The following is a 26,861-nucleotide window of genomic DNA, read 5'->3' as shown; positions in this document are numbered from 1 at the left end:
GCTCAGAAAACAAAACATTTGTAATTGAGATTTTGTACATTATTGGGATACATCATCAGCTCCTTTTAGAATTTTGTTACATAATTTTTTAACTATATAAATATAATTTTCAAATTTTTTAATCCGATGAGAGCACTGGTGCCCAGGATCCAAAATGACTTTTCGTAATACAATCATCTTAAGAATTGCACATCAGAACAATCGAGAGTCGAGAAACCCACACTTCCACACGCTGCAGTGTGGAGTGTGTACCACATATAGACTCATTGAACCCTCAAATCGATAACCTGCAAAAAATAGAAACTCTTATTTTGTTAAAAAAATGCCATTATTGAAATTCAAGATAACGTGACATAAAGCATGATTACAAATGTTCACCCTAAAAGCATGTAAGAGAGCATTTGAGAATCATGTGGTGAATAACTTTCATCCTCATTACAGTACCTTTTGACATATGTATCAAATAACTATCTTATCTTCATGACACCTTGAGTTTCCACCACTTCTTACTAGTGTCATTTTAATTGTGTTTCGCAAAACAAATTGAGTGAATTTCACTTTTTACCCTATAATTGCGCATTTGTGACACATATTACTCCATTTAGTGCAACTTTTACAAAAAAAAATCCCATCTAGAAGTTTTTAAACATGGTTTTACCCCAATTTAGCATTTTGTTTGTTTTTGTTAGATAGGACCGGCATATTTCGTCGATGTGGTGCGACAAAATGTGTAAATATCGGAGGCCCTCATCTACGATTATGTCCAGACTTCTCTTATCCAATTGTTTCATTCCTCGTCCCCGTACTGATATTTTTGAAAGTAGGTAATCACCTCATAGCTTGCCCAATGAATACGCACCAGAAATCGAGGGTCCAAATATTCTAAAATACATAATCTAGATGATTTTTTATTCAACAGAGCAATTAGTGTCACAACTGTAGAATTACGGAGTAAAAAGTGAAATTCACTCTTTATTGTTTGCTAGGATTGCCTCCAGGACATAGGTATCAACTGCAGAGACATAGGTATCAAAATGTATCTTTTGTTAAGAGTAAGTAGGTTCATCTTGAGTACACCTTGAGTTCCCCAACAAATCTTACGCGAAAGTCATGGTTATCATTAATGCTGACGGCTATCGGGCCTATGCCGAAGGCAAATGCCGTCGGCTTAGATCATGAGTTATGTAGTGATTTACTTGTCAGTCTACTATTATTTAACCAAAACATAGCCTGGACCAGGATGCTACTCCCTCCATTCCCAAAATACAGAGTATAAGATGTTTGTGTATGATGGATAAAACAAATTTATACATTTTTTTGGATAGATGAATGTATATCTTACAGTTACTAATTTTTCATAGGCCAGTACAGAACCTCCCAAAACTTACACTTCAACAGCCGTGACCAGCAAGAACATTCTACAGCTAGCCCCTTGCCGGAAAAAATAAAAGTTAAATACTCCGTATAAATGATAGACAGCTGGCAAGCCAGAGAGGCTAAAGAAACGGACAGGCTCGTCATCTCATCTCCGATCAGAGCACCGGTGTTGCATGCATACAGCATCGTGTCACAATCCTCTGAACATCAACGGCCTCGCGCCGACCAATCCTTCCCGCCCCATCTCCATTCCGCAATTCATCGGGCCACCGGACGGCATGGTGCGCCGCCGGCGAGCATCGGACGATGTAGTGCTGCTCGGCACTTCCCGTTGCGCCACAGTCGGCCCGGCGACGGGGGCCGCCATTCTCTTGTACTTGCCGGACCACTTGGCCTGGACGTACCGCGCCCGCCTCCACGGAGGCACGTGCATGCCGGCGCCTCGGATCGACTCCGCCGCCGCCGCGCACATTACCGCGGCGACCTGCTTGAAAGCCTCCGGCGTCGCGACGAGCACCGGCGGGAGCGCGAGGAGGAGCTCCTGGTACTCGGCGCTGGGCCTCGCCGTCTCGAACTCCGCGGCGACGTTGACCTCGACGATGTAGCGAGACGTCGAAAAGCCCGCCGACAATACCACGTCCACGTACTCGTGGCTGCCCGCCGGGGAGCTGCTGCTTCTTTCCCACGACGATCGGCAGATACCTGCGCCCAATCACGAAAATAAAACGTCAATCCGTGTTGCTTATGCTTCGATCATGTAGAATTTTTTCCGAAGGAAATACAGAACGCACTCGAAAATTAACTGAAAAAAGCATCTGAAAGGATGGCACGGGAACTCACCGGCATCGAACCCTCTCGCGCGTAGCCTTTCCACGACGCGTTTCCTGACGCCTTCGCCACCGGCCACGGTCGTCCGTGCATCCACGACGGCGCGCTCCGCCTCGGCGCGGACCCGTGCCGCCGCCGCATCAGCGGTCGCATCTGCCAGCGCCGCTCGCAGCGTGTCTATCCACGCGGCAGCCCGCGGCGCCACGGCCTGCTTGGGGACGGCATCCTCGCCATATCCGTTGTAGAACTCGTCGACCAACTCAACCAGGCCGTCGTCGTCGACGTCCTCGCGCCCGGCGGGCGGCGTGGTGCTGCCGAAGAACGGGCCCCGCAGCCTCGCCCTCGCAGCCTCGTCCAGGGCCGCCGTGGCCTTCTTGTACGACATCGGTGACGCCTCCATCGTCGTAGCAAGCATATAGATGACGGATTGGAGAGACTCGCCGCCGCTGAGGCCGATCGGGAGTCGGCGACCGGTTTTCGCGAGCAGTTGCAAGTTTTTGGCGTGGGTGTATTTGCACGGGCCGTCCGTTTTATATATGTTTCGGCGAGCGCGTAGGATGCGTCTAGGTTCGTTTCGCACAGCCATATACGTCCAGGTGCAATGTATCGGGGAGCACACACGGTACCCGTGTTGGCGTTGGGCACTATCAGTATCACTCAGGGCATTGGGCATTGGGCATTGAGCATCGCGCATCCGGATTGCTTACCTCTTAATCTCTTATGGTTTACGGCTGTTGAAAAAACAAATTACGGGAAAAGGAATACTGCAGAGTGCAGTAGCTTAAGGTCCATTGTGCGTCCAGATACACCATTACATGCTGGCATGCTGCTACTATGTTAGTAGCAGGTCAATGAACTATACTCTAGATCAATGATATTTAGCTCTATTTTAATTCTGCTGAAACAAAATGAATTGTCTAAAATATTGACCTGATGCCGGAGTTCCTAAGATCTGTGATTTCAGTTATATTTATCAACCAATTTTGATCAGATGTTATCTCTTCCGGTTCCAAATATATACTTCATACATCTAGGTTTATTCAAATTTCATTATTGTTTAGTTCTTTGGTACAACAGTACTAGTTAGGTCCTCTTTGATTCAAAGGGTTTTGTAGGATTTTTTTCTTTTTGGAGGATTGAATCCTTAGAAATATTTTCTATGTTGGTTATTTCATTCGTATTAATGAATCCTATAGGAGTTTAAGGGAAGACTTTCATGATTCCTATAATGCAATCAAATATACTCCCTCCATCCCATAAAAATTGTATGAGATTTGTCTAAATTCGAATGTATCTAGACACTAAATACAGTAGTATCTACATATATTCAAATTAATTTTGGCAAATCTCAGACAAGTTTGATGGGACGGAGGGAGTATAAAAATATTGCTACCTTGTCTAAATTTAGATGTATCTAGACTCTCTTTAGTCTACAAATACATCCGAATTTACATAAACCTTCGATATCCTTTTATGAAAGGAGTGAGTACTGCTTCTATGTTCAATAATATACGATGTTTTAGATATTTATATTTATAGAAGTTAACTTATGGACCAAAATAAAATAAAAAACCTACACATCAAAACGTGTCTAGATACATTAAAAGTCTTAGTGAATGGAAAATGTATAAAATTTAAATGGACATGACATTACGATCATTGCATATTTTTCTTCTTCAAATTCCTGCGTCTTTAGAATCATGTGGGTTCAAGCTCGAAGGGAGCTTAATATATTAGAATTTATCCATGCAAAAATTATCTACTCTCTCCATTCTAAAAAAGAAGACTCAACTTTGACAAAATATGAATGTATGTATACTGTAGATTTGTTTTAGTGTGTAGATATATGCATATTTAGACAAAATTGAGACATCTTTTTTTGGACAGAAGAAGGAAAAGGTTGAAACGAGGTAAATAGGGTTGTGCAAAACTGGCTAAAAACCATGACAAACCGGTTGGCAGGATAAGTTTATTTCCTTTCAGAAATCTAGTACTCCCTCCGATTTAAATTACGGTTTTGCTAGAAATCAGGCGCCTGATTTTTATTAAGTCCAAGTTGATTTTTTAGCCAACTGATTTGTCTCGTGATCCATGCTGATATGGGAAATGCAAGTGGATTTCAACTGGTATTGCTTAGTTGCGCACGAGTTGCAACTCATATTTTCTCAATTACACACGGGTTGCAACTAATAATTTTTTAGTTACATATAGGTTGCAACTGATATTGCGCATGGGTTGCAACTGATATTTTCCTAGTTGCGCATATATTGCAACTTGTATTTTTCCGGTTGCGCATGGGCTGCAATTGGTATTTTCTCACTTGCGTACTAGTTGTAACTGATATTTTCTCAGTTGCGCGTAAGTTGTAACTAATATTTTTTAGTTGTGCTTAAGTTGTAACTAATATTTTTCTCAGTTACTTATGCGTTTATATTTTCTCAGTTGCGTATGGGTTGCAACTTGTATTTTCTTAGTTACATATGCAAATTGAATAGCTAAGAAATCAACTTAGACTTAATAAAAATCAGTCGCCTGATATCTAGGCGCTCCCTTTAAATTAATTTACTTAACTTTGCCTAGATATGAATGTATCTAGACGCGTTTATTGACTAGATACATACATATCTCAACAAAGTTGAGTCAATTAATATGAATCGGAGAGACAGAAAAAAAAAACTAAGCTAAAACCAGCTAAACCGTTTTTGCCCATCGCTGGAGGCAAACATAACCATGAAAGATAAAAGTTGCAGAATTCAAGTAGATCCCGGTGACACCAGATCAAATAAAAGTTGAAAAACCCGAATACACCAACAAGTAGCAAGATGAACTATCGTCCTTTTTTTCTTTCGGGAAACCAAAATGAACGATTGTAGGGGAAGTTTCGTGACCCCGCTACCTTTTCAAGAAAAAGACTTTCTTTTTTACGCTTTCCGCGGTCCCTAAGATGACACAACAGCTTTTGGTGAAGGCAAAGGGGATTATCCAGGCAAAGGGGCAAGGATCGCGATGGACAATTTTGTGGCGAAGAGGGGTCTGATGCACGGAGAAACCCGACAGGGGCGACAAATGACAGTGTAATTCGGCAAGATAATCGGCAAGCAGCATATCATGTTGTGTCAAGCAAAGCCACAGAAGCGCCCTCGCGTCCCGTACAATCTCAATCGTTCGGCTGCGGGAGTCTGGAAGCCGGTAATGCATAGCAGCATATGCTACCAAAGTTATGCAGGTAAAGAAATACAGTATAAGCCACTAACCAACCACTAGCGAGCGTTAACTGTTGAGTGCCCGAGTCTACTGCAATATAACCCCACAGCCACAATATCATTTGCCAGAACCATTTCTCAATCTGGTGAAATCAAAAACATCCAGCGACATATTCGATAGACCTAGCAGTAACATGCTTCCGTAACAAATGTTATGCAACCTGTCGAGTCATCTTAAGAGCTGTCCATCTGGTTATCGGTCGAAGTTGGGGCGACTGCGCCATTGTTGTTCCCTGCAGGATTGACTCCCATTGAACCCTCGGCTCCGAAAGTAAAATTACTGGGAACATTGTTTGGGCCAGCTCGCTCGAAGATGGATGGCACAGCAGTCTGGTTGAATGCAGGCACTTGGATGTCACCTGATGGCTTCGGGAAACCAAATCCGAGCGAAGGAAATGACTCAGTTAGAACTGCTGTCTGAGCTAGCGTGCCAGCGTTGGGTGCAAAGAGCTTCTGTTCGTACTCGGTAAGCTGGCTCTGAGAAGCTGTACAAAAGAACATTACATTTAGCTTATGTGAACACAAGGATCAAAGTCATACAATTTGAAAATGCAACAAAAAATATTACTGACTGTATTTGCTCAGCTGAGAAACAGATGACTTGGTTGTACTTTTTAGTTAACAAGAATAGCAATAACTAGGTGGGAGAAAAGATATCTAAGTGTATTCTTTGGACGTGCCTAAATGAAGGAAAGATGATTAATCTGCATAAAAGGTCCTGAAAATATTTGATGCGTTCAATGACAAACACATACCTGCAAATTAACTAAAACAGTCTGCCGAATTTATCTTAACAAACCAATTTCACAGTAGAAGTACTGTAATGATACATTCAATGACAACACATCTGTTGACTGACTCAAGTGAACGGTCGAATTTACCTTGCCACATGGATTTGCTATGTATGAGTAGCCACTATTAATGATCCAGAGAACCAAATATAACGATGGTTGATTGGCAAGGATTTTTCAATGCAAGAGAGGAATCTTTGCTACTAAACAAACTACAAAGAATATGGAGTTACCTTCTGTTAGTTGGACCTGTGGCCGCCTATCTTTTACCCACTGGAAAGACGGTGCAAGTCTCCACCCTCTAGACTTCATCAAGAAGGCCGTTACCACAGCAGCTGACCTAAAAAATGTGTTCGAGGGAAGTATTCGCCAATCAGTAATGTGTTCCTGATAAGTAATAATCATCAATGAATTAACACAATGATAACACTACAACAAGCACCTGTTTTTCCCGGACATGCAATGGACAAGAACACGTGATTGACCTCTTTCACATTCTTCTGCAATTGCAGAGAAGGATGAGGTGAGGCAGCATCTTCATAGACAGTATGAGAGCAAGGAGAAGGATATATCCTAGCTCAGTACTGGAGAAGAAAAAATTATTTTGTTCCTATTGCAGTAGTCCATTCGTTCAACAATTATGTAAAGAACACGAGCAACAGAAAGAGTGCAGTGCACTAAACAGGCAAAGGCTGGGACGAAGCAAGAAAAGGAGTCCTATGGTGTCAAATCTATTGGAGTGGTTTCATTTCATACAAATGAATGGCGATTTTCACCAACTTAATGAAGAATGTGCTCACTTCAATGGGGCCAGCTGACACCCTACCTATAAGTCAGCTGGTAATAGAGTAGAACTAGATATATAACATAAATCTATTTCTTGACAAAGACATGAACAAATTTAAAGGATGGTACGGTTTCAAAATTCATGTCAAAACAATGATAGAAAGACTGATACTACAAAATGAGAACTGAAAATAAAGCATTTTAGGATTAGAGTGTAAGGAGTATATGCTGAAACAAAATAAAGCAACAATGTTAGAGTGACAAGGCAAAAAATAAAAGTGAGCACTAGGCAACGCTCAATCTATTCCAGACCAAAATGCTGAAAGCATAACATGGACAATACCTAGAAACTGAGTAGCACCATCAAAATCCAAAGTTTTCTCATCTTGGAGGCAGTGATAAGTGAATGAATTCCGGTAAAGATTATGGCAATCTGGCACAGTCTGTTAAGCAGTACACTGTGAGTAACCTTCAACTTTCAAATGAAACATTGAAATAACAACAGGTAATGTTGACATGCTGAACTCCTAAACAAACAAAAGACAGAATGACATACATACTATATAGAGATAACCGCAATACTGATCTCAGAAGTTTATCACGAGAATGTATTAAAATGAGGAACATAGGCACAACAGGTTCGTGAGTTTCTTTCTCTTCATCAGTTTTCCCAGTTCCCCACTCACAGGATGGACAGTGAATGGTGGAAAAGTTGTTTGTAAACACATGTACTACCTCTGTCCATAAATAGATGTCTTAGATTTATGGACGGAGGGAATATTATAGTGGTGCAGTCGCTTCTAGAAAACAGAAGCACAGAAAAACAATGACTGTCTCGCCAGTAGCCTTGCAAGAGAAACTGGCCTTACAGAGAAAATGACCAGCAAAAACCATTGATGGGCATACGATACACATCATTTATACAACAGCAATATCAATTATTTAATTCATTCATGGCTATCACGCAAGGAAATACAGATAACTTACAGAAGGTACTCCCTCCGCCCAGAAATATGTGTCGTAGATATGTCTAGATTCACATGTATCTACACACCAAAACGCGTATGTAGAGATACATGCGAGACAAATCTGCAACACTTATTTCGAACTGAGGGAATGGTAGTTAGCATGATAAGTTATTCCTCGTTTTCCAGAGAGTTTGACTATGTACGCCTTATTCTAATCAATCAAGGTAACCAATGAGCCACACCTTTTACCTATATAAGATCCAAACTTCCAAACAAGTGATAGCCCACTTGGGCCCTCCTATTTGTGCTAGATAGAATCCATTCCTTGCACTTAATAAGCCTATAGATCACTTAAGAATCCATTAATCTCTGTTTCAAATCAGTTCAATATTCCTACAGATTAAGCCTTACCTTTTCTGGAAAACCATAATTATGCTACGAATTCATCATAACTACTACCTTCAGAAGCAAATTCAATGCAGTGGCTAATAAAACGCAAGCAGTACTCATGCCACAACCAAAACCTACCAAAATAACATCCGAGGCAAGTGTGCTGCACGATAAATTAACAACCAGAGAGGAGTAGTAGTACCAGGCACTGTGCAACGCTCACATCAAACAATCCTTCTCGCAAAATCTATACGAGCAATAGGAGTGGGATAATAATGGTACTAGCAGCAGACATCTAATCAGCACGAGTCAAGCAGTCTCGCAACCCTAGATAGAATCACTCTAGAAGCGATCTTACAAGTCGCCGAACCCTAGAGCGAAACCCCCACAGAAACGAATGCCGCGCACAAACAATTCCAAAGTAAGGGGGGGAACAAGGATCGGGAGGAGGGAGGGTCGAGGGCAACACGCACGTTGAGGATGTGTGTGATGTTGAGCGTCTTGAGGACCTCGGAGCGGGAGGCGTTGTCGTAGCTGCCGAGGAAGAGGAAGCCCGGGAGCACCTCGGAGGGGAAGGCGGAGTCGAGCCTCGCCGGGGCCACAGCGTCCGCCGCCGCGGGCCTGTGGCCGCAGACCCCGCATATCTCCCCCTCCTCGCACTTGTGGTAGTGCCCGCAGACCCCGCACGGGTTCTCCCTCTCCCGCTTCCTCATCGCCGCCGTCCGCCGCGCCGCTCGATCTGCGGGGAGTTGGTGGGATCGCGGCGGCGGCTCTGGGTTTGGGTGCTTGCCCTTGGGAGGAAGCAAGCAAGCAGCGGGGTCAGGAAGGGGAAGGCGATGCGATTTATTTTTTTCTCTCTTCGAATTTTGATTTGGATCGGATCAAGTCGGGTTGGGGTTTGTCACGTTTGTGTGCTCCGCCCTAGCGAGTAGAAACTGGCCATCTGGCCCGTTGATCCTGGTTTGTACGGTAGAGGACGGAGGGGCGGTTGGTTTTAGATTGTGTGTTTTTCTCATTATTTTTTTTGAAGAAAAAAGGCATTTTTATTAAACTCGGTATGTTGCATAAAAATGGTTCTCCCTCCGCCAATGTCAATACCATGAAAATCGAGGCTTAGACATGTCCCATGGTATTGACAAAAGGTGAAGCATCACACCACGCTTGATAATATGGATATACATGGGCTTGATAATATGGGAGTGAATGGCCGGATCCCATCCGATCGAGATATACATGGGCTGATAATATGGGCGCGAATAACTGGATCCCATCCGATCCAGATATACAAAAGCTACATGGGCCAATCCGTGTAGATATCCGGTGGAGAAGACAGAAACTAGGGTGTCACAAGTGGGATCCCACCTAAGCCCTACTTGTAGTACATTTTGCTATTTCTAGTGCAAATTTTAACACAAAATTTTAAACTAGAAAACACAAAATACACTAAAAGTCAGATCTCACCGGGATCCCACCTTGACACCCTAACAGAAACTCGTTGGCGACTACATTGTGGAGGACCGACATCAGGCAAATACCGTCTTGGCACTACAAGAGCACTCGGGCCAAGCCACCATTATTTGAGCCAAGCCAGGAGGCCAACACGCCGCCAGCTGCCTTCATGCAGGACCGGACGCCCCAATCCCCCCACCGGCAACCTAAAGCCACTAGGCCAAGCCAGACACCGACAAAGGAGAAGACGGCCCGCGCAACCAGAAGCCTACTCCATGGTGCTGCCACGACCCTGAGCGCGTCGTTGATGTGAAGCCACCGCCATGGCTTCTAAGTAAGTCCGTGCCACCGCAGGACCACTCGGCTATGCCCCTCGCCTAGGTCATGTCCTGTCGGCAACGACATCTCGCGCTGTCATCCTCCAAGCGAGAAGAAGAGGGGGCCCCGATGCTACCGACGTTGCATAAGCTTCGCTCGGCCACGCCCTCTGGCGATGAAAAGGAGGGAGAGAGGACGACCTAGGCGGTGGTGGCACTGGGAGGTATCGCCGTTGCTTGTCAAAGCAATGCGGAAACCCTAAATCTTCTAACAAGTTCGAAGTCACCTAGATGATTAATAACTATATAGAAGGGTGAAAATGCACCGGAAGCAAAGATGTATAATTCTCTCGCAGCGATGACAGAAGTGGTACTTGGTGTTACCCCCTTTGTAAAGTTATGCTTAATAAGGATGACAGCTCTCACTGGTACTACGAAGATTCTAATTTTTAGAGGTTCCTTCATTCCCCAGCTTTGCATGTTTTTCATCAACTCATAATGAAAGTATCATAGCTAGTATCATGCACTACATGCATGTAAAAAAGCTGATGTGTCACATCAATTAATGAGATTGCTTACAATGGGAGTATCATAGCTAGTATCATGCACTACATGCATGCAAAAAGCTGATGTGTCACATCATTTATAATAATGAAAGAGATGATAGTGGTATCATAGGTAGATACCGTATCATATCACGTAGAACTAGAAAAATTAATCCCAAACAAATCTTGTACACTCTTTTGTATTGAGATTCTACAAATCATTAAATACATGTAACATATGATACTACTATATGATACTATGCATTGTGAAGATAGTATCGTACACTAGTATCATACTACGCATGCATAATAGTACTATATGATACTTCCCATTATTCCTTTAAAGGCTCAATACTCCATGGAATCCATCGGGAATTTGTTATTGTACATGCATATTCATTTGAATTCGTCACGAACTTGGGACAATTGAATCATAGGCAACTGCCTTTCTAGGGCATTCCATGAAGCAAGACGAGGCCCAACTAAATCTTTCATTGACTGTCACATTAGTCAGGGACCTTCCCAACACCTGGGTGACTATCGCTTATAATTCAAAGCTGGGTATCTGTCTCGGAGGGTGGCATTTCTCATCCTCCCAGAACCGAATTCTCGAGCCATTTTTGGTAGAGAATGGTCTAAGCAAAATAAATGTTCTTTCACCACCATCAGACCTGTTTGGAACAGCGACTTGGGTTGCGGCTTTGGCATTTCAAAATAAAATTCATTTTTGACAAGCTATTTTTTAGGACAGCTGATTGTGCCACGCTGACGCTGACATGCGGATGATTGTCTAGTCTACTGCGTTCAATTTGACCTCCTGTTCATTTTTTCTTTTGAACATAGATCAAATGATGGACAATCAAAATTTTGGTAAAGCCGTTTTAGTTCAAGAGGCGAATTTTGAATATTTCCCCCAAACGAGGGCCAAGCTTTTGGTGACGACTACAAAGTTGGCAGGGTAAATATTGGTAGGAATGTCGACAAGAATATGTGTTCCGAAAATGTCTGAGTTCACTCTAAATCGGATAAACGTGGTGTTTATATCATTAAACAGACACAGCAATTGCTGCACTACACTGGACAAACAAACATGGCAGTACAGTAAAGAGAAACTTCAGTTTAGCAACATCCACTAAACCGGCTGATAACAATGCTAAACCTGGAAGAGCATCTTTTTCTACTACTACTAAAGATATAATTCAAACTAGACACATTACAACCGCTCAGAGGTTAGAACATCACTAAGCCACTAAACCAGTTATCACAAGATTCGGCATCAGATGATCAAACTCAAGTTCAGAACCTAACAAGAGATCACTAGCTCACTACACACAAAATTTTGGCAGGGCACAAAGAGGAGGGCACAGTTCATGGTGAGCAAGGGATAGGATCAGTGTCGGAGTGATGAATGGATGTGTCTTCTTCCTTCGCAATTACAGCTTCGTCCAGGGAAGCTGATGTTTTTACCGCGGCAGCAGCTTTCTTGCCATCCTTACCAGCAGACCGGGAACTCTTGCTTTCGTTCTGCTGGGTGCTGATTGAGAGTCTTCTACCTGGGGATCCATTTGTTACGCTACCGTTGGGCTTCGGGCCAGCTACCTTCTTTGCACTAGCCAGTCTGTAAGGACTGACTCGTGTTCCGAAGGGCCCTTCCCGGTCAATGTTCAGTAGTTGCTCAGTGTACCGCTTCTGTTCCTGGAATGTGAAAGAAGCGTAACTACAAAAGCTGATTGAATCATGACATTTAAATAAACAAGAATAAGAGTCACTTAAGCATCCTTATTGGTTTATATGGGGATATCACATATCTTCTATCAAACACAATGGCAAATTGGCAGCTGACCAAGGAAATCGGTACACGATGGGCAACTCTTTTTGCTGGGAAAAACTTTTGGTAAGCAAAAAAAGTGGTAGATATTAGAGATAACAACTACACCTATTGGCCAACATGGCAGATTGACAGCTGAAAAACGAAACCAACATACTGTAACTACATAGCATTAACCAAAAGCAATAATGGTACAACTAGATTCAGATTTAATACCCAGTTGGCACTAAAAGGCTTCTAAGAGTAAATAAAGGAATTCACACTAACCCGCATTTTCTTCTTCTCTTCTTCCTTCTCTTGCCTAAGCATAACATACTCATCCAACATAGCTAGAAGAGGAACACCATCATATGTGAAGGACAGACCATGATTCTCTTCCCAAGCCCTAGTCTTGGCCACCAGAGTTTCAACAAGAACTAAAGAATGCTTACATCAGCAAAGAAACAGGAAAACCATAATTCAACAAGAAAAGCGTTAGCCTATCCTGCATTTTCCTACAAAGCGGCTCTTCTACACATAGATAGTAGTGGATGCATAAGTAGAAGGTATAAATCATTTGGTGTCACCGCAAAGATTATTTACTTATGCACCACTAAAAGAACCTGGAATGAAATTTTGAGGGAAAAGGCACCTGGAATTTTGTTAACTTGAATTCGAGCTTTTTCGGCACGTTTGAGATTCAGATGGGCACCTCTGCCTGAATTATATCTGTTGTCATCCTGAAAACAGAACTTGTTGTGAGAAAAAATTAGGAATAAGTGATACCACAAGCACGATAACATGATCTACAAGAACTCATAACTAGCATACTCGGCTATAATCTTCAAGCCAGCTTTCCTCCTCACAAGCAGATATCCATCTCTCAACTTTATCTAATATTTCTTTTCTGCTCAGAGCTTCTTCCTTTGCTTTCAGTATCTGACTATCCATATCAGCGATCAATTCCGTAGGTTCCATGTTGCCTGACTCGATCAGCGCAAATATTTTATCATGGGCAGCTGCTGTGTCTAGTACTATGTGAGCACTGGCATAAATATCTTCCAGTGTGGTTTGTTTCTTAAAAGCGATTTCTTTCATCTTGCTGTACTTTAGCTCATCCAATCTTTGAACCTCAATCTCAACCTGAATATTGTGGAAAAAAGGTCAACAAGAAACTAAAGGAAACAAGTAAAAAAATGATATTGCTTCATCTCACTTGATTAATCATGTCTAGAGCAAGTGCTCCAGGTGCAGTGACTTCATCAACAGTTGCTGTTCTGTTACATGTAACATGGTCAAATAAGCTTCTTTCTTCCGTTGGTGTATCCATGAGATCCCATAGATCATTTAGCTGACTGACAAGCTCTTGAAGCTGGAAATGATATTTCAAATATCATTCATGAGACTGTGAATGTAAGAATATAATAGCCATTGGATGGCAAGTACATAAGTGGAATCGCTTTACCTTATTTAACCTCAACCTTTTGTCCTCATTAAGAGTGGCTATTGTTCTATCAAGTTTTGACAGGGTATCACTGCTAATGCTCTTGTGGTCCTTGCTGACAGAGTCGTCTAGACTGTTATGAACTTCAGTTATTATGCTAAAATATTCCATCCCCAATACAGTACAAAGACCGTGTACTGTACTTACATGCTCAAGTACCTTCTTCAGCCTCTCTCTCTGTAATGTCAAGGAAAATATATTTTATTGTCACCATGAAATCAAAGATACATTCAATATATTCCTACAAAGCAAATGAAGCAGAGAGATGCATACCTTCTTTTTCTCGAGCTCTTGGAGCTGAGACTGAAAGTCCAGAAGCTTCTCATCTGTCAAGTCATCCTCATTAATTTGTGGTATTGCCACCTGCTGGCCTATCTCAAGACTGCCAGCAAGCTCACCCCGAATTTGTTCGATTCTTGACATTATATCAGCAAATTCCTTTATTCTCTCTTTTTTCTGCCTGCCCAGTTGTTCAAGTCTTGGAGCTAAAGCAGCTAATTGTTGCTTTATCGTCCGCGTTGTTTTCTCAGGCTGCATAAATGAAGCATTATATAGTTTAAACGCTTGTAATCTTTAGGAAAGAGGACTTTATCATTTCTCATATGGCATGCAGTAAGACAATAACAAGGTTGGCAGACAGGAGCTAAAAGTCCAGCCCCAGAAACTACAAAGCATTGCTACAAACACAGAGATTACCAAAATATACAGTGGATCAAGCATGTCTCGCTCTCTTTAGAGTTACAGTCAGAACGAAATTAGCCTAAGATTACTGAGAGCAGACACATTTTCACTTACACTTGTTGCTATTGATTTCTCTCCGAGGGCAGAAGCGAGCCTGGCAAGCTCCATCTTTGAGTAGTCCAGTGCTTGGAGAAGAAGGTCCCTCGACTTCATTGCCTGATCAACTTTCCTCTTGTAGACATCCAAGCATTCCTGATCCAGCTGAAACAGAACCTTGTCGCGGTCCTCGTCGCTCTCACCTACTTCGTCCCATACTAACTAACAAACCCAAAACAGAAGGAACAACAATACTGCCTTATCAGCAAATCAAACACGAGAAAAATGAATCAGCTATTTTATGTCATGATTAAGGAGCAGGTTGAGCACCTACCTGCAGTTTTTGGAGCAATGTTCCACACGAGGTCTGACCATGCGGAACATCCATTGCGGAGTAGGTGAATCCTTACGTTGAAGGCTCGAGGCTGCGTGTTGAGCATTTGAATCAGATAGGAATTTGTGGTGAAACTGAAGACACACATAGCTGGCATTCTGGCTACTTCTCCCAAAGTAAACATCTCCCCCCAGAATTGGCAGAAATACTGTTAAAATGTTGATTAGTCCAAAAGCCAATGGCCCAAACACAACTAGAAGTAGCCACCAGCTGCCACGCACATCGGCAAAACAGCTAGGCATTTTCCTTAAACAAGCAGCTTAGCTTTGGGGAGTATATATCGACAAAATAGGCGATATGGGTCTTCCACCAAATCCACGGGTGCAATGCAGCAATAATCCGAGAAGAACGAGCACTGGATGGTATCGAGACTCAGCATCGCGACCAAAGCACGAAGGTCGCACTCGCACAAATCCAAAACTACAAACAAGGTCCACTACCGGAAGCACTTCCTAAAAAATACTGGAAAAATCGGGTTACCCGAACCAGGGGGGAGAAAGAAACAGGATCATTCCGCCGCTGCGGCAATCCATAGCCCAAGCTAAGAGCGTTCCTCAGATCCCACATTCACACAAAACTTTCCGCTCATCTACATTGAGCATCGCCTCGCCAGATCTCGGTATGAACAGTGGGAAGGCTTACCAGATCGCGCGAAGGGGGGAGCAGGTGACGGGCGCAGGAGCTAGCGTGTGGTCAGAGGCGGGCCGTCGCCTGAGTGGCGTACGGGGAGGGGAATGGCGGAGGGGGGTCGGTGGTGGCCGCACTGTTTGGTGCTGGTGTGGCAGTGGACTGGAGTGGGTGTGTTGGAGTGGGATCAGCCCGACGTGGCGGTCGATCGTCGGGCGGTGCGGCCCGGGATCAAGGAGGATGCGGCGGTCGTGGCTCGACGCGCTGACCAGATAATCTGACCTGTGCACAGCGCACAGGTCTCGGAGTACTCGTCCACGATATGACGGAAATGATAAAAGAAGTACTCTCGGAATTGAAAGTAAATTAGGAGAGTTTGGACTTCGAAGTCGTGGAATTTAAATAATTTCTATATCAAATTACAGAATCCAGAAGAGTAAACTTTAAACTTCGAGTAATGTTGAATTGATTAGGTGGATGATCAGCCATTTTTACACGTTTTGTGACTTGAATGAATGTCGGTCTTTGGTGAGTTGAGATGCAACCTTAGAGCATCTCCAGTCGCGTCCTCCAAAGCGTCCCCAAACCGCGTCGGATCGAGCGTTTGGGGGATGTGTTTCGTTCGTGCCGCGTTTGGGGGACGTCGCTCCCCAGTCGCGTCCCCCAAACGCCGCCCCCAAACATTTAAAATAATTTTTCTTAGCATTTTTATTTCAATTTTCACAAACTAATACATAATTGGGAACGTGGTTTACACGAAGACATAGTTTGGAACATGGTTTTCCACAAACTAATACATAGTTTGAACCATGGTGGACACAAATATAAAATATTGCAGAGAAACTAAACCTAACTAGACCGTGCATCGAAGGTTTCCTGTGTTCGCTGCTAAGAAAGAACACTCGAGGGCACACCCAGTCACCTAAACTGGAAAATCCAGCGGGAGGATGGTGCCCTTGTTGGTTCTACCGATGAAGCGAACAGGCAGAAACCTCCGTGCACGTATTCGCTGCGAAGAAACAACACTCAGTCGTCCTCCTCATCGGTGTTGTCGTCGTGGGAGTCCCTGTCGCCGTGGTAGTCCCGGAGGCAGCGCCTCTCGTCGAAGACCTTGACGCTCATGTCCCTGTTGCCGAAGTAGGAGAACACGAGGATGAAGCCGGCTTCGAGGCTGTGGTGGCGCGCGAACTTCTCCCAGCCGATGTTGAGGTACATCTTGCCGCGCGCGTCGTAGATCGCGTTGACGATCCACCGGCAGTAGCCGCACGAATGCTCCCGCAGATGCATCGTGCGCGGGCGTACGCCGCCGACGTACTCGGCGAAGGAGTCCGGCAGCCTCTGGATGCCGCGCGGGGCGCCCTTGAGGACGTGGACGAACTCGAACAGGACGACCGGCTCCACGTCCATCTCCGACGATGAAGACGACGGCGTGGGAGGCGACGGCGAGCGTTCAGCTATGCCGCGGCCACGACCACGACCACGGCCGCGGCCGCGAGGTCGGCCTCCGCCTCTACCAGACATAGCGTCGAGTCTTGTTGAGAGATGGTGGCGGCTAGGGTTTGGGAGAGAGGCGCTAGGGTTTGTGTGTGAGAGGGACGATGAGAGGCGCCCCTTTTTATAGGCCGGAGGGAGGCGGAGGAGCGGTGGCGCTCATTAACGCCGGCACGCAGAGCTAGGCGCAATGGGACGCGTCGCTGCGCCCTCTGCGGGAACTGCACCGTCGCTGCGCGCCAATAACTTCCGTCGCGAGGTAGGCGACGGTTAGGTTTAAATTAATTGTGCCGCTGACGGGTCGGCCCCGCCACTCCCCGCCTCGCTTTTCGTTGCGTCCGGCGTCCCCGGTGCGTCCCCTGTGGGACGGGGACGGGCTCGGGGCGCCGGACACCGTATAGGGGCGCGCCGGACAAAAAAGGGCTTTGGGGGACGCGGCTGGAACGCATTTTCTGTCCGGCGCGCCCCAAATCCCTTTGGGGGACGCTTTGGGGGACGCGGCTGGAGATGCCCTCCAGCGGCGCGACGCATTTCGGACGTCCGAAATGTCCGTTTGCGTCGCGCGGTGGACGCGAGACAGACCGTTTTTGTCCGCGCGTCCGTTTGCACCCTGGGGTGGCTCCAGCGCGCGACGCATTTCCGCGTTTGCATCAAATATGAAGTTTTGAAACAACAAATAGGATTTCAACGAAGTCATAGTTATTACATTTAAATTTTGAAAAGTCTACATGAAAATAAGATACTAGTCCTCTAGGCATGATCTTCATGGCCAGCCATGATCCATTGATGCTCAATCAGATCCGTCTGCAGCTGTTTGGAGACGGTATCGTTTGTGACTTCTACATTCATATGTAGATAGTCCTCCCAAGTAGAAGCTCCAGGAATTGGCGCAACCAACTCACCTTGGAATTCCCACTGGTTCTCAAACATCAGGACGCTCGTTCTCAACGATCATGTTGTGCATGATCACGCAGCATGTCATCACCTCATGCATGGTCTTCAGCGACCATGTTCTTGCCGGGTGACGGACAATTGCCCACCGAGCTTGGAGCACACCAAATCCACGCTCCACATCTTTCCTGCAAGCCTCTTGCATCTTGGCAAACCTCCTCGTCTTCTCGGAGTTTGGATTACGGACAGTCTTCACCAATGTGGCCTAGTCAGGGTAGATGCCATCAGCAAGATAATATGGCTTGTCATATGCATTTCCATTGATCTCATAGCTCACCCGGGGAGCTTTGCCTTGCATGAGCCTTTCAAAAACCGGTGATCGGTGCAACACATTGATATCATTGTTGGAACCGGCCATGCCAAAGAATGAATGTCAAATCCATAAATCTTGAGATATGACAGCTTCAAGAATGACAGTCCGTCCCTCCTCATGCCCGTCAGATCGACCCTGCCATCCAAATGGACAGTTTTTCCACTCCCAGTGCATGCAATCTATGCTGCCAATCATTCCTGGGAAGCCTCTAGACTCGTTGATAGATAGGAGGCGCCTTGTATCCTCAACAGTTGGCTCCCTACAGTAATACTCTCCGAACACGGCAATCACGGCTCGGCAAAACCTGTACATGGACTCAAGGCAGGTGCTCTCACCCATTCGAAGATACTCATCGAATATATCAGCAGCCATTCCATATGAGAGCATGTGAATAGCCGCAGAGCATTTTTGGTAGGAGGTGAAGCCTAGCGCACCTGTTGCATCGGGCCTGCATTGGAAGTAGGGGTCGTAGTTCCTGACGCCCCGTAGAATGACCAAGAACAGGTCCCTTGACATCCTCAGACGGCGCCGAACAATTTTTCCGGAAAGATCGGATTGGTGAGGTGGAAGTAGTCCTTGTGGAGGCGGGCCTGCCCCTGCCACTCGTTGCGCGGCAGGTTTTTCGAGCGCCCCTTCACAGAGCCCCGGTGCTGCGGCCCCGGGTTTGAGGTGAACTCGTGGATCATGGAGGCCGCAGTAGTTGCCAATGTGTGCGCCGACTGATCGGACTCGTCGTCCGAAGAGGAGTCAACGATCTCCGTGCGGAACTTCTCCACCATATGCCACGCGTCCATCTGCGTCGATACAAACTGTTGATCAATGGCCGCGCACAAATCGCGCCGAAAAAACGAGAAGGAACCTACGGGCGCAATAGGTCGAACAGGTCGTGGGCGGCGCGGAAGGGCGGCGCAACCGGCAACGTTTCGCCCGAAAACAGCCGGCAGGTTCGCGCCGGAGCCAACCCCGAGTACGATCCTGCTCTCCCGCGCGGCGACAACGGTGCCGGCGGCGAGTACTGCGGCGCTGCGGCGGACGGCGGGGATTGGGGCGGGGGCGTCGCACTAGGGCACCAACGAGGGTGAAAAAAGAAATCAGGTCGAAGCGGTCGATTTTGCTCTTGCTGACTTGCGGGACTGGGTAAGAAATGGAGGACGCTCGGCGCGTCCGCCAAGCGTCCGCGGAGACGCAAACCTGGCGCATATTTGGGCCAGATTTGCGTCTCCACGGACGGGCCGGTCACTTTGCGTCGCCCCGCTGGAGCAGGGCCCAGACGCATTTCCGGTCACGGCGGACAAAAACGGTCGCTCAGCGACCATTTGCGTCGCGCCGCTGGAGATGCCCTTAGTAAAACAAGGGAAACGGCTACTACAACAAATGCAGTGTTTCTTTTTCTGCACTTTGCAAGTGGATAAATTGTAGTCTAACTTTTCATTGCCTAAGTTAGGTCAGGAGCTTATCCATCAATACAACTAAAAGATATTGCCTCCATTCCAAGGCTTAAGGCCTATATTTTTTAGAAAGTCAAACTATCTTAAGTTTGACTACGTTTTTATCAAAAATCATTAACATGTAAAATACAAGATCAATATCATTAGATAGATAATGAAATGTATTTTCATATGAAATCTATAAAATATCATATTTATTGATAGGTTTTTCTAAAAATCTGGTCAAATTTCACTTGATTTGACTTTTTCAAAAAAATATAAGCCTTAAGCCTTGGGATGGAGGTAGTAGTTACCAAATTATCTACGAAAAACAGGTGAATACCGAAGGAACACCGGGAAAATAACCTAGAGATAAGGCTTAGACTAGATAAAAGGAGGCCAAGGCACACAATCATGTCTAAACCCGTGGAGGTGTGTCACACAAAGGGTCGTAGCAATCTCCATAACCTTGAAGAAAGGTTCACAACTGTCCTCATTGTCTCTCCTTCCAAGCATGTTTGAATGATCCCCTGTGGCCCTATCGTTAATAACGGTCGGGCTGAAGCAATCATAAACCAAAAAAATATATATAGCTACCAGAGACTACCCATGTGCTCAAACAACAAGCTACTGGTCGAGTATCATGTATCTCAACATCAATGACCCCACGGTTGCAAGGCATGCATGTACCTGACCTCTGAGACCTGCAAAGGAACATATCAACTTATCAATCGGTACCAATGATGACTTGTTGTATGTTCCAACATCTAAAGATAGGCTTTCATCATTTTATTTGGCCTTCCTCTTGTGCCTCCTTGACTCCTTCCTTGGTCTGATTCCTGGAAGTTTTCACCAACTTATTATTTGCACCGCTTGACTGTTTCGATTGTATAGTTCTTGCTCTTCTTATTTAGCTCTTGCAAAAAAAAACTTGCACTACATATTTGCGTGATAATTGTGCAACAACAAGTTAAGGCTTTGAGAAAATTATGGGTTTTTATACTGAGTTAGTGATACGTCTCCAACGTACCTATAATTTCTGATGTTCCATGCTTGTTTTATGACAATACTTACATGTTTTGCTTGCACTTTATAATGTTTTTATGCATTTTCCGGAACTAACCTGTTAACAAGATGCCACGGTGCCAGTTCCTGTGTTGTTTTTGGTTCCAGACAGGCTGTTCGGGCAATATTCTCGGAATTCGACGAAACGAAGACCAAAGATCATAATTCACCGAGACGGACCAGGACACCGAAGGGGAGTCAGAGGGGAGGCCTGGGGCCCCCACACCATAGGGCCGCGCGGGCCAGCCCCTGGCCGCGCCGGCCTATGGGGAGGGCACCCTGTTGCCCCTCCTGCGCCGCCTCTTCGCCTATATAAGCCCTTTCGACCTAAAAACTCGATACCAATTGACGAAACTCCAGAAAGACTCCAGGGGCGCCGCCGCCATCGCGAAACTCCAATTCGGGGGACAGAAGTCTCTGTTCCGGCACCCTGCCGGGATGGGGAAGTGCCCCCGGAAGCCATCTCCATCAACGCCATCGCCTCCATCATGCTCCGTGAGTAGTTCCCCCATGGACTACGGGTTCTAGCTGTAGCTAGTTGGTATTCTCTCCCCCATGTACTTCAATACAATGATCTCATGAGCTACCTTACATGATTGAGATTCATCTGATGTAATCGGTGTTGTGTTTGTCGGGATCCGATGGATTGTTACGTTATGATTGTCTATCTACAAAGTTTGTGAAGTTATTGTTGCTGCAATCTTGTTATGCTTAATGCTTGTCACTAGGGCCCGAGTGGCATGATCTTAGATTTGAGCTCTATACTTATTGCTTAGATTGTATCTACAAGTTGTATGCACATGTCTATGTCCGGAACCAAAGGCCCCAAAGTGACAGAAATTGGGACAACTGGAGGGAAAGGCTTAGATATGAGGATCACATGTTTTCACCGAGTGTTAATGCTTTGCTCCGGTGCTCTATTAAAAGGAGTACCTTAATTTCCAGTAGATTCCCTAGAGGCCCGGCTGCCACCGGCTGGTAGGACAAAAGATGTTGTACAAGTTTCTCATTGCGAGCACGTATGACTATATATGGAAAACATGCCTACATGATTAATGATCTTGATGTTCTGTCTTAATGCTATTTCAATCCTATCAATTGCCCGACTGTAATTTGTTCACCCAACACTTGTTATTGGAGAGTTGCCACTAGTGTAGATAGCTGGGAACCCCGGTCCATCTTTCATCATCATATACTCGTTCTACATGTCATTGGAAGTAGTATCAACTATTTTCTGGTGCCATTGCTCTCATATTACTATTATCGCTTTGTTATTCATTACTGCTCTCATATCACTGCTGCTTTCACATCACCCCTGTTACTAGTGCTTTTCCAGGTGCAGCTGAATTGACAACTCAGTTGTTAAGGCTTATAAGTATTCTTTACCTCCCCTTGTGTCGAATCAATAAATTTGGGTTTTACTTCCCTCGAAGACTGCCGCGATCCCATATACTTGTGGGTTATCAGTTAGGCACTTATTTCACAATGAGACCATAGACCACCCAAATGAGAATGTATTTTGTACAAATTTTTTATTTTATTTTGATGCAACTTTAAAAAGAGTTCTACCAAAATATTGAGAAAAATGATTCTTCCCTGACTTTTGATCTTCTATACAGCTCATAACAGACATCTCTTAGTACAACAGGTGGAGATCCCCATTATGTTGTATTTTTGTCTAAACATGAAGACCTAGCGGGCAACCATGCGATTTGTTTCCATCGATTTTTTGTACTCCAGAGCAGGCAGACAGGTAATGTTGAGGCCGCTGCCTCTCTTGCGTTCTCACCAACGCCACCTAGAATCAGTTCGGATAGAAACCACACTGTGCATGGCAAAAGTGACATTGTGTCCCCCAAAAATGCAAGTGTTTGGTTGGGTGCTTGGTTCATCCGTAGCATTTATGATGGCAATGTTTTGAATTTGTGAAGTTGAATAGAAGAAGTCAAAAATATTATATTAGTTTTTTGCGGGAAAACTTAGTATATTCTTTTTGCTATGAATTTTACGGTAGTATCTTTCCTACTTGTATCTCCATCTCCGCAACAACAAGTATACATCAAACCAAATTTATTTTTGATGGTACAAACGACATTGTATATTTATTCAGACATGATGACCATAAAATCTAGTTTGTTCTTAGCATTGCAATCGTTTACACTTTACAAGTGACAACTTGTTTGTTGTCTCGGATATAGCTTGTGGGCAGTTACAAAAAATATGGCTCTCATGTCCCATCGAGGTCACACTCCAAATATTAAGTGACACGATATAATATTTCACCCGGGTTTCATTTAGTAAATCTCTTGAGTTATTCACGAATCATCTATATTGAAAAATTATCATTTACTTATTGTGAAACTTTTGAAAAATATTTTTATTAATATTTTGACAACAAATGGTAAATATAGAGGTGGAATGTATCATGTATATATAATTGTAATTTTTTATGCTCCATGTACATGGAATGGTGTGGTTCATGAGAATGTAGGATCCTATTACACATTACTTAACTCATAATTTTTTACATTAGTAGGTAAGCATATCATTATGGTAAAAGGCCCTCGAAGGAATAATGTTGTGTTTTTCAAACTTGTATAATCCGAACCTCATTGTTAATATATTTGCCTTGATCCTAGAAAACACCTCTTAAGTCAACATATCTAGTTGGCTCATTGGCTGTGTAATCATGAGAAACATCAACGAATAAATGTCTAGACCCTAGAAACGCCCTCTTAAATAACCACTTGAAACGTTTCCTTTCTTTCTTTCTTCATGATGAAGTATAGTGCGTTGGATTATGCCATCTGAAAGAATATGCTAGATTATTCATTTTGGGACCTTTCTACAAAAGATATTGCCAACATATAGTAAATCTAGATTATTCTAACCACTATGCATTGCACTTCGGTTATACAATCGTCACCTACTCAACTATCCCCCTTAGTTTTCCGAGACAAGTTCACTTTACCATGTGGTTTTTTCTAGGGTTGGTATTAAAACCCTCAACTTTGCTTTGGTTCAAATATCCCTGACTTTGGATATTGTTGATGATACCCCTTCCAAGGATTGAGTGTTTTTTTACTATGCTTTGCATGCGACCTCACTAGTTTCTCTCTCCTTTGTGTCCACTGGGTCAGTGTTGAAATACACTAGAGCGATAGTAGTTGCACACCATGTTGCATCATTGGTAACAAAAATAGGTTTGCCACTAATATTTTTTTCTAGTAGTGGTATATGCTCTTTATAGCGGAATTGTATATCTGCACTGCACATACACAAAAGGTTGTGCAACTATAAGGTGGAGGGACAAAACGAAGATCTTACTTTTCAGTTTATTTTCTCTCTAATTTTCCAAAGACGGTGTTCACAGATATGTTACCATCTAAGCCAGCATTTGGTGGCGACAACGAACAATTGGTCTGGCCTAGCCGTGGCCAATTTAAGGGGTTCTGTGGAAAATGGTGTGTCTGCAACGCATGGGCTCAAGGTACAGTTCAAGAGCGGGACTCCCAGGAGAAGCCATCGGGAGGCGGCTGAAAAAATCCATCTAGGGTTCAGTCCCCTCGCTGGCAACGCTGCTGGTCCGCTCCGCCTCCGGTAGCCTTAGGGTCTTGGAGGTTTGGCGGAGCACGGCCTCTCGCCGGCGGGAGGATTTTCGTTCTTTGTTAGGTTATTTTCAGTGTTTTCTTCGGGATGGTGAGGCGGCGGCTCCATCTTGATGTCAGAATAAGGTTCTCCCCGCTCTATCCTCGCTCTGGTGGTGCGTCTAGCATCAACGAAGGCGCGTGGAGTCATGTGCCCAGCGGATCTCGCGGGATCCGATTGGTTTTCGTGTTCGTTGGTGTGGTTTCAGGTCAGTCTTCCTATCTACAGTTGTCATCTTTGGCGACGGTTGCTGCTCTGGTGCGCTGGTCTTTTCGGACCTTAGCACAACGACTTCCTGTTTGTCTACTACAATAAACTCTACTACGACAAGTTTTGCCCGGCTCCGGTGATAGAGGGGCAAGGACAGCGGCGCGCCTTCAGCTTGCGTCAGTGTTTGTAGTTGTTGATACGTGGGTGAAAGACCTACTTGTAATTTTTATTACTTTAGATTAGTTTTTACTGCTATTGATGATTATTGATAGATCGGTGGAATTTTCGCGAAAAAAAGAAGGTACAGTTCAAGAATGTGGAGCGGCACCTGCAGGTGACCAGACAGCTGCCGAAGCAGCAATGTTCAGAAAATTCAGGAGTGGCAAATCCATATTTGGTTCTTTTTTTTTTTTTTTTTTTTTTTTTGAGGCCCCTCGATCTGTGTTACAGCTGTAGTATCTGAACTTATGCACTAACTCAACACCACACTCACACCACACACACGCACACCACTAGTGCACAAGTTAGACTCTAGAACTATACACACAGCACACATAATTTGAGTGTCCCTAGGAGCTAGTAGTTGTGGCACATATGTGTGGAGGGGATTTTATTAGGGACCCAGAGCCCCCGGTGAGACACCCGCAAATTCGCTCCCCCTGGGAGTCGAACACGGGCGGGCTGGCTGGCCACTGCCGAGCACAGCCACTGCGCTGTCATGCGCGTCTCAATCCATATTTGGTTCTAGGAACGTCGGATATCGTCTCCATAATGTAGAAACTGAAGTTCTTTACTTTGCTAAAAACAAATGATGCCGTCCTCACCAGTCATGCCACCAGCCATGGCAGCAGGAGGAGTATTTTTTTTTTCGACACAAGAAGACGAAATCACATGATCATGACTAACAGAAATATAGGATGCCCAGAAGCCACGTTGCGATTTACTCAGAGATACAAGTCCGGATTCCTCTCTACTACTACTAGCCCGTGTATATTTTTCACGAGAAGAACTTCGAGAATACTTTCAGAACGAGCATCCATGTCATGCACTTTCTCAATGTGTGTATAGCTAATAGCATGAATCGACATTTTCTAAAGAAAACGTGCATCGCCTGTAAGAAGTCACGCGACCATTGCTTTCAACTTTCAAGGTCATGCCATCTAAATTTTAACAGCGAAAAGGTGTGACTTATCAAAACACTATAAATTAACAAGGACTAAGCATTGCTTTCCGGTGGACAGACGAGCACGGCAAGGGAAGGTACACCAGAATGGAGATCAGATCATGTGTACTTGGGTAGTGAGATATTTGGGGGAACCAAAACTGTTGTTGTGATAGTTTGCCACCCTGTCGTACTTCAATCGTGTGGCGGTGAGTCGTCTCGTCTCACAGATGTGCATAACGCATCGTCAAGAGAGCAATGGATTCTGGGCAACAATATTATCCGTAGTGAATACACATTTGAACACTACGTGGGCGGTTCATTTTTTCAGTCTCTTACCCAAAGACGTGGACTTGCTGTAGCTCAGTTCACAACAGTCCGCCTCAGTAATATCAAAAGCATCCACTAGATTTTTCCCCTTTTTAGAAAAGTGCATCCAGGAGTCAGTTATTAGCCTAATACTAACAGACGAATAGAACAAGTTTACTTGCAATGTAACTCGTTCAATAGACTGGTTTTAACTTTGTAACTATACTAGGAAGTGTAGCGCGGCGCAAGCCCGTGGTGTCGATTATGTAAAATGTGCAGTCGATATTTAGTTCTTAGGAGCTATCTTTTTGTAGTTTATGATGGCCGTTTATGTGTAGGGATGTGCATGTGATTAATTTTGCAAAATCAACTTTGCAGCTGATTTCTTTTTCACATTTGCTGTTGTCTAATAGTTACCGTTGAATGATTACTCATCATTGAAAATTAATATCCTAATTACCA

At 44.5% G+C, this 26,861-nt stretch overlaps 3 protein-coding genes across 3 annotated transcripts; all 3 read right to left on the bottom strand.

Moving 5' to 3' along the window:
- Nucleotides 1-1,295: 1,295 nt before the first annotated feature.
- LOC127306386 (uncharacterized) lies at nt 1,296-2,699 on the bottom strand. The gene is made up of 2 exons (XM_051337010.2): nt 2,218-2,699; nt 1,296-2,079 (listed from the first exon to the last, which is right to left on the bottom strand). The coding sequence occupies exons 1-2, from the start codon at nt 2,618-2,620 to the stop codon at nt 1,568-1,570; spliced, it is 915 nt and encodes a 304-aa protein (XP_051192970.1). The 5' UTR covers nt 2,621-2,699; the 3' UTR covers nt 1,296-1,567.
- Nucleotides 2,700-5,395: 2,696 nt separating this feature from the next.
- LOC127306387 (protein-tyrosine-phosphatase IBR5) lies at nt 5,396-9,271 on the bottom strand. The gene is made up of 5 exons (XM_051337011.2): nt 8,877-9,271; nt 7,389-7,488; nt 6,702-6,759; nt 6,493-6,599; nt 5,396-5,953 (listed from the first exon to the last, which is right to left on the bottom strand). The coding sequence occupies exons 1-5, from the start codon at nt 9,114-9,116 to the stop codon at nt 5,643-5,645; spliced, it is 816 nt and encodes a 271-aa protein (XP_051192971.1). The 5' UTR covers nt 9,117-9,271; the 3' UTR covers nt 5,396-5,642.
- Nucleotides 9,272-11,731: 2,460 nt separating this feature from the next.
- LOC127306388 (65-kDa microtubule-associated protein 1) lies at nt 11,732-16,079 on the bottom strand. Its single transcript, XM_051337012.2, has 10 exons — nt 15,839-16,079; nt 15,137-15,227; nt 14,821-15,024; nt 14,299-14,556; nt 13,987-14,202; nt 13,738-13,893; nt 13,353-13,664; nt 13,174-13,261; nt 12,810-12,958; nt 11,732-12,409 (listed from the first exon to the last, which is right to left on the bottom strand). Exons 2-10 carry the CDS (start codon nt 15,188-15,190, stop codon nt 12,083-12,085), a joined length of 1,764 nt encoding a protein of 587 aa, XP_051192972.1. The 5' UTR covers nt 15,191-15,227; nt 15,839-16,079; the 3' UTR covers nt 11,732-12,082.
- Between the last annotated feature and the right edge of the window lie 10,782 nt (nt 16,080-26,861).

This window comes from Lolium perenne, chromosome 6 (assembly GCF_019359855.2).
Source record: "Lolium perenne isolate Kyuss_39 chromosome 6, Kyuss_2.0, whole genome shotgun sequence".
NCBI classification, from domain to species: Eukaryota; Viridiplantae; Streptophyta; class Magnoliopsida; order Poales; family Poaceae; genus Lolium; species Lolium perenne.
The sequence above is the reverse complement of the archived record's forward strand: the minus strand, read 5'-3'. Positions and strand labels throughout refer to the sequence as shown.

Excerpts from the sequence above, each read along its gene's own strand:
- LOC127306386 (XM_051337010.2), bottom strand. The coding sequence starts at position 2,620 with ATGCTTGCTACGACGATGGAGGCGTCACCGATGTCGTACAAGAAGGCC. Across the intron at positions 2,080-2,217 it reads CGCGAGAGGGTTCGATGCCG|GTATCTGCCGATCGTCGTGG; the intron begins GTGAGTTCCCGT and ends GATTGGGCGCAG.
- LOC127306387 (XM_051337011.2), bottom strand. The coding sequence starts at position 9,116 with ATGAGGAAGCGGGAGAGGGAGAACCCGTGCGGGGTCTGCGGGCACTAC. Across the intron at positions 7,489-8,876 it reads ACATCACACACATCCTCAAC|ACTGTGCCAGATTGCCATAA; the intron begins GTGCGTGTTGCC and ends ACTGCTTAACAG. Across the intron at positions 5,954-6,492 it reads ACAGGTCCAACTAACAGAAG|CTTCTCAGAGCCAGCTTACC; the intron begins GTAACTCCATAT and ends TCTTTTGTACAG.
- LOC127306388 (XM_051337012.2), bottom strand. The coding sequence starts at position 15,190 with ATGGATGTTCCGCATGGTCAGACCTCGTGTGGAACATTGCTCCAAAAA. Across the intron at positions 12,959-13,173 it reads TCAAGTTAACAAAATTCCAG|TTCTTGTTGAAACTCTGGTG; the intron begins GTGCCTTTTCCC and ends AGCATTCTTTAG. Across the intron at positions 12,410-12,809 it reads AAGAGAAGAAGAAAATGCGG|GAACAGAAGCGGTACACTGA; the intron begins GTTAGTGTGAAT and ends TTCACATTCCAG.